Source organism: Penaeus monodon, chromosome 3 (assembly GCF_015228065.2).
Source record: "Penaeus monodon isolate SGIC_2016 chromosome 3, NSTDA_Pmon_1, whole genome shotgun sequence".
In the NCBI taxonomy this organism is placed as follows: domain Eukaryota; kingdom Metazoa; phylum Arthropoda; class Malacostraca; order Decapoda; family Penaeidae; genus Penaeus; species Penaeus monodon.
The window spans coordinates 43,707,773-43,715,272 of NC_051388.1; the positions used below are offsets into that span (position 1 = coordinate 43,707,773).

Genomic DNA, 7,500 nt, shown 5'->3' on the forward strand with positions numbered 1-7,500 from the left:
CGCACGCCTCGCCTACCATAGGTCTGCTGGCCGGCTACGGCGCCCTCAGAAAATCCCGATACCAACCCAAGCGGCGCTTCCACGGACCTGGCTATGGGCGATACCACGGTCATGGATACAAGGCCCCTCGCAGGAGGTACCGGCCGCGCTTCGGCCGCTCAGTCGAAGCGCTCTCTGACGAGGAGGAAAGCCTGATCCTGTCCACCGTGGCACACCTGGATCCCGAAGGCTGCATTCCCAAGACGCTGTGCCTCCTGGAGGCGAAGGATGAGTCGGATCGCTCGCAGGACGAGACCCGGCTGCTGGAGATCTTCGCCAACAAAACTCGAGGCCTCACCTCCTATAGCGCCACCCCCGTCCTCGCCACACAATTAGGTGCTAACGCGCAGGACTCGGCCGCCTGCAAGAAGCTCTTCCCCAAGTGTTCGCTCGACGAGGAAGAGCTGATCGAAGTCCTGAATCTGGCGTGGGGCTGCGACTGCGACTCGGACCAGAGCCAGGACTCACGTTTGCTCTAGGGTGCGCGGCGAGGCACGCACGTAGCTTATATTAAGCTGAATATATCATTATGTTACCTGGACATTGCCTACTTTTATTAGTAAATTGTTATATATTTTACATTGTTTCATTTACGGAATAAACTCGCTATGGAAGACCTTGCTATCAATTTCAATATATTGCTACGTTCGAACATTGGTTCACCTCAGATATCTCTACCTCCCCTTTTCCTTCTACTTGAAATGAGTTGTTTAGCCTTTATTGAGTTTAAGCATGGGTATTTTTTGCATATATATATATTTTAATGTACATATGTATATGCGTACATACATATTTATATACCATATATATATATATATATATATATATATATATATATATATATATATATATATATATATATATATATATATATATATACATATTCATCTATATGTGGCCGAGTGGTTAGAGTATCGGACTCAAAGCCTTTAATGACAATCTGAGTTCGAGAGTTCGAGTCATCGGTTGGCACGTTGTTCCCTTGGGCAAGGAACTTCACTTTGATTGTCTACAGATATGGGGGTCCACAATCCAGAGGAATGTTCCGTACCGGTCCCAAGCCCGGATGAATGGGGAGGGTTGGCGGCAGGAAGGGCATCCGGCAGTAAAAATAAAGCTAAAACTGTGATGCGGATCATTCCGCTGTGGCGACCACTGAGGGGAGAAGTCGAAAGAAAGTAAAAGAAAAGAGAAGAAAAGGAAATATATGTATACAGCATACATATATATCAGTATACATATATACATATGTTTTGTGTGTGTGTGTGTGTCTATGCGCATGAGTATATGCATGTATGCATGTGTGTGTGTGTGTGTGTATGTTTGTGTGTGTGTGTGTTTATTTCTATATATTTATGTGTATATATATATATATATATATATATATATATATATATATATTTGTGTGTGTGTATACATATATATAAATGCATATGTATAAATTGATATAGAACACACACACACACACACACGTGTGTGTGTGTGCGTGAGAGAGAGAGAGAGAGAGAGAGAGAGAGAGAGAGAGAGAGAGAGAGAGAGAGAGAGAGAGACCAAATTGAAGAATTATCTGTTAAGTTTCTCATTGTTAATGTTGTTTAGTGGGGCAGGTTATTGTCAGGTAACGGTTTTACATGAGGAAGCATCTGTGTCTGCGGAGAAAGTCTAGAGCTGCATGCAAGAACAGCATCCTCCTTCGCATACAGACTCCCTTTGCAATATAAACTATTCGGTACCTGCGTGGAATCCCTACCTGGACTACTTTGCAAATCTAATTACTTCATTCAGCATATTGATTTTTTTTCCATTTTTGCATTTTGTTTCCCCTTGTTAATATTTCAGGATAAACTTAGTAATAAAAATAAAACTTGATTTATTTGATAATCCAGCGTTGTTTTAGGCATGATTTTAGGAACGCGTGTTTAAAATTCAAGAAATAATACTTTTCTTTGTGCTCCTCGCATTAATGCAGAAATCATCAATTCGAGCAGTTGTCTCGTTAGTTAAATGAAAAGAAATGATACGTATGTGGATAATATATATATATATATATATATATATATATATATATATATATATATATATATATATATATATATATATATATATATATATATATATATATATATATATATATATATATTCATAGATTAATAGAGAAGCAACTTTCCCTTTGCCCTATCATAAGGAAGCGTTATTCTATTCAACTCCCATGACGTTTATTTTAATACACACTCGTCCATACTTGGACATACAACTTAATAAATCTGAAGTTAATCCCGCGTGACGAAAAATGCCTTACCTGCCACAACAGCGTCAGGTTCAGAGAAGTAAAACCTATGTAAAGGCAAGTATTGCAAAGTCTTTCTAATTTGGTGCCATTATTTGCGAGTGATTAATCCGACTGGCAAAAGCACAAGGAAACTTACAAAATCCATCGGGAAATACCAACAAATATACAGTATACACGTAAAAAGGCAAAGTTAATCAGGTATACAATATCGTAGTATCACCCTCCAGATATGGAAAATAACAAATGCAGTGAGATTGTATCAGGAGGCACAATATATCTCCTTCGTAAAATAGTGCAAGGTTGTTGCACCTTCCCTGTAGAATTTCCTCGGTATTAGAATCTTACTAAAATCTCATGTCTCTTTGTCGCTTCCACAACACTTGGCCAAACCCTTTGGCATCACCTATTAGCATCTTACTGTTATTTCTTTCTTTTACGTAAGTCCTTATCAGACAACAGACCAAAGATACTGCTGCAGATACGAACGACCAAATGTCTGACTACTTAACACCATTATCGCATGTTATCGCCGACTTTGTAATGCTAATATTCAGGCCAGAATTCCGACCCTTCGCCAATAAACAAACAGGATTTAACACTAGGCGTGCGCGAATAAATACATTTCAAAGAGCATGCAATAATTTAACTGCATTTGCAGATCATAAATAGTGCAACTTAAATTATACGAAATTAACAAACACGTAACAATGGGAATAAAGAAGACAACCCTCTCCACACAAAGAATGACGCATCGGCCAAAACTTCGACTTGGTACGAAAGACAAAGAAAGCAGGAGATGGCCATGCCCTTAGGGTGAATTAAATTGCAGTTCTAGGAAAAGGGAAGTAATACAAATCATTCTGAGAGAGGGTGCTTTTGGAACTGAAGCACGTCTGCCTTAAGAAATGATCAGGTTATCAGGAATGTTTATAGTCGTCAAAACTCTGGGAATAATACTGGTTATGGAAATGTGTGTGTAGATAAAGAGTTATGAATATGAGCATGCATAATCAAAATATGAGGATTGGAGGAGGGCATACATAATTTTGCAAACACGTAACATATTATGCAATAATAACAGATACATGCCGTGAATATTACATTTCATAAATCGAACTACACACACAAAAAAAATTAATATGTAAGAGGAGGAGGGGTGGAGAAGCAATGTGGGTATGTGTTACGTAATGGACCTTGGAAAGACAGTGGACATATTTTTGGATTAACTAGTACTTATTTAAACACAGGATTCATATTACCAAAACTTATAACAATTATCATTTTTTCTTTAAAATACATTAGCAACCAAGCATAAGTCAAAAACTATTTTAGTATCAGAACTAAACAAAGCAGTCCTTCTCATAGGATATATTGTTTGGCTTCTTTGATTATTTATGTTTTCCTTTCCTGGAAAAAGAGCTAGAAGCTGTTTTACCATAGTAAGTTCAAAAAGTGTACCTATTCATCGTTAAGTAACACATTTCCACGGGGCTATACTCATGTGTGCGAAGGAAGTCGAGTTGCAATTTGAAAACCATGTTTTCTCTCACCCGAAGATATCGACTGAATTGTGAACTCGTTTGACACCTTGTTCGAATCCCTGTCTGAACTACTTGGCGAATCGTGTTTGGGTTTTCATTTATTACATTTCCAGTTTCATTTATTTTTTTAACATTTATCGTTTTACTTCCTGGTACATCGTTTCAGTGTTGTTTTTCTTTCGGTTTAATTCTACCTCTTATTGAATTCGTTTATATTTCAACTTAGAATTAAATAAGTATGAAATTTCGTTTGGTGAAGTAATAATCTAAGCAGTATGCGTATATTATATTGCATTTGGTGTTTAAAAACTTGGGCTGATAACTTTACAAACACTAACACCGTAATAAAGCAGTGAGTAGTAGTTTGTATATGAAGCATTGATAAAACAAAGGTATGTTCATAACTCTAAACAGAAACAAAAATATATGAATCAGTAAGTACTAAAAACAAAGAAACAGACAACGGAAAAAACAAAAGGGAGAAGACGTTTTTTTTTTCATAGGTGAGAGAGAAAAAAAACAGAGCAGAATAAATATTTTATTGTGACTGATCGTAAATGTTCAGATAGAATGTTAAGATTATGTACCAGACCACCCAAATTAAGGGTTTTACCAAGAATGAAGCACAATACAACATTCCCAAGCATTCATCATATAAAACTGGATGATATATAACCAATATTACCATATATTCAGCTTAATATAAGCTACGTGCGTGCCTCGCCGTGCACCCTAGAGCAAACGTGAGTCCTGGCTCTGGTCCGAGTCGCAGTCGCAGCCCCACGCCAGATTCAGGACTTCGATCAGCTCTTCCTCGTCGAGCGAACACTTGGGGAAGAGCTTCTTGCAGGCGGCCGAGTCCTGCGCGTTAGCACCTAATTGTGTGGCGAGGACGGGGGTGGCGCTATAGGAGGTGAGGCCTCGAGTTTTGTTGGCGAAGATCTCCAGCAGCCGGGTCTCGTCCTGCGAGCGATCCGACTCATCCTTCGCCTCCAGGAGGCACAGCGTCTTGGGAATGCAGCCTTCGGGATCCAGGTGTGCCACGGTGGACAGGATCAGGCTTTCCTCCTCGTCAGAGAGCGCTTCGACTGAGCGGCCGAAGCGCGGCCTGTACCTTCTGCGAGGGGCCTTGTATCCATGACCGTGGTATCGTCCATAGCCAGGCCCGTGGTAGCGCCGCTTGGGTTGGTATCGGGATGCTCTGAGGGCGCCGAAGCCGGTCATCAAACCTATGGTGGGCGAGGCGTGCGCTACCATGACGCAGGAGAGGCCGACGGCAACCAGAAGGATAAGAACGCTGTTCATCTGGAAGAAAATACAAGATACATATCTGGATTATGTTAAAAATGATAAAAATGATTCTTATAGATAAAGTTTGCGCAATTGATAGCCTAACAGAAAGGAGCACAATTATATGTAACTACCATGCCATTTCTTTCTAATATATGTGATTTTAGATACATACAGACATAAATTTGATTAAGTCAGATTAATCCTTCATGACGAAACTAAACTAAACTGCTAAATCGGTTTCTAGGCGAGTGCAGAAGCTCAAAGAAGAGGCTTTTGACTAGCTGTTTCTCCATAGATGTAAAGGGTGCAGGTTCTCTCATTATCTTCAGCTGAAATGCTACGAAATATATTGCTGGTGGGATTATGTTTTTTATCTGGCTGTTAAGGCCATAGATATTTACGAAATGGAGGTAGAACATGTATTTCTGATTTATAGAAGCACAAAATGCATTTTCTCATCAATAAGTAAAAATCCGTAAAAGAGGGCTGAGCGTTAGTGATGTTCTCAAGAAAGAGTCGAACTTTCTTACTTTTCATCTGGAATTTCCCCTCCCAGTATAGTGAGAGAATATGTACCTTTCCAGAACAGTGGAATTTTCTCTGCGGTGAAGCCTTAGAGACCAGAGAAGTTGAAAGGAGAACCAAGGAGACGCCAAGCAGTAGTCAAATGAAACATGAAGAGATCAGAAAGACTAAGGGACATTTAAGGCTGAATATTCATACCATAGGTGCATTTTTGACGAGAAACGCAAGCAAACTATGGCTTGGTCCGTCTTGCTGAATTCGTCAAAAATCGTTCCAACAAGCAGCTTGCCATCCATATAAACAACGTGACATCGTAGTCCCCTCGCAGTCGCGAAAGAAAACAACTGTACGTTGCTGTTAGTACTGATAGTGAACTTAGCAAGGAGGAAATCTATCCTCGACCTGGCTTAGCAGTAAGCGGAGATGGTAAAGAAAAAACAAAATGTGCGCATTATGACGCGTAAAGGATTATGAATAACTTTCGAAAAATTAAAAATCGTCTATATTCTTTTTAGCACTGCTATCAATAGCAGAGATAGGTCTTTTGAATTGATAATTTCAGTTGGAAATAACAAATACCAGTTTAAACGCTCATCGAACATTCCAGGAATGGCCATTAGTACTATTATAAATAGCATGTACTTATCTTCAAGAGGATTTTAAGCTACTGTTACACTTCATACAACACATTTGATCGGCACCGACATGATGACAAATTGGTAGTTTATATAATTTGTTGTCTACAAAATAACTAAATAATAATATCAGCAGAATTTCATAGTAATTAATGATTTTGTTTGTTAGTTCGTTTACAATTGTGTCGACATGAAACTACAGCAAACTTCCTCTGAAAGCATTTTGAAAATTCTAAGTTTTGTTATGAATCCAAACCAAGCTATCTGACATAGGAGTTCCGTCGAAAACAGGAATGAACAAAAAGTTTCAAGATTTTTAAAGAAATCAGGAAATGTTTTGACGTCAAAAATGCTGATGAAATATGGAAACAGCATATACTGTTACTTATCCTTATATTACTTCCAGATAATTATATTAACTATAATTATAATTAGATTCCATAGTTTATATCATGAACAACACATCATACTGACAGCTGCAGTGAAGATCACCGAAGCGCTACCGTTGAGAAAAAAAAAAGGATGGACACCCTTTTTTTTTCTCTTTTTTTTTTCTTTTTTTTACAGCACGTCACCGTTTATTTTTCGGTTCCAAATCTTCACAAACCATTGTTTTCCCCATCAGCTAGTGGTTTTCAAGCTCGGTCATCTTTATATTATAACCGTATGAAAAGTGAATTATATCGTAGATCGTGTATTTCTCGTATATCACGAATTAGGTAACTTAAAACACCCGTATGGGAGAATCACTATATCTACAAGTAAATGCACTAATAAGTTAATCTGCTTATTCTTTTTCTCTTCTTTTATACTTCCAGATAATCGCTCTTAATTGAGATTAGTCTTATTTTTCTTAAGCCCACATCTGACTGTGTCCCTGGCCAGTGAAGCTGATAGACTTACCTTCAACCTGTTACAGATACGAGAGACCAAATGCTGATTGACGGCCTAGCAGCATTATATATACCCGCATGCTGTTGTTGTTGATGTTATTGCAGGATATATTAGAATGCTAATGAGCGAGTATATCTGACCTAGACTACTAGGAAAGCAGTGCATGAGACGTGCCATGCGAGAAGTACATTTCAAGTAGGATGCAGTAGCTTGGCTATATTCTTGATTCAGCAATGAGATTTCGAAAGAGAAAGGAGGGAGGAAGAGAGACTTCGGGGAAAAG

General features: G+C 38.7%; 2 protein-coding genes across 2 annotated transcripts in view; one reads left to right on the forward strand and one right to left on the reverse strand.

Annotated features, from left to right (window-relative positions):
- LOC119588960 overlaps positions 1 to 649 on the forward strand; it is a gene marked incomplete at its 5' end in the record, with an annotated part of 701 nt that extends 52 nt beyond the window's left edge. The window contains one exon of the mRNA XM_037937570.1: positions 1 to 649. This exon is cut by the window's left edge and continues 52 nt beyond it. Within this exon, the coding sequence (XP_037793498.1) occupies positions 1 to 518 (518 nt within the window).
- Positions 650 to 4,424: 3,775 nt separating this feature from the next.
- On the reverse strand, positions 4,425 to 7,248 carry LOC119588971. Its single transcript, XM_037937577.1, has 2 exons — positions 7,227 to 7,248; positions 4,425 to 5,175 (listed from the first exon to the last, which is right to left on the reverse strand). Exon 2 carries the CDS (start codon positions 5,173 to 5,175, stop codon positions 4,603 to 4,605), a length of 573 nt encoding a protein of 190 aa, XP_037793505.1. The 5' UTR covers positions 7,227 to 7,248; the 3' UTR covers positions 4,425 to 4,602.
- Between the last annotated feature and the right edge of the window lie 252 nt (positions 7,249 to 7,500).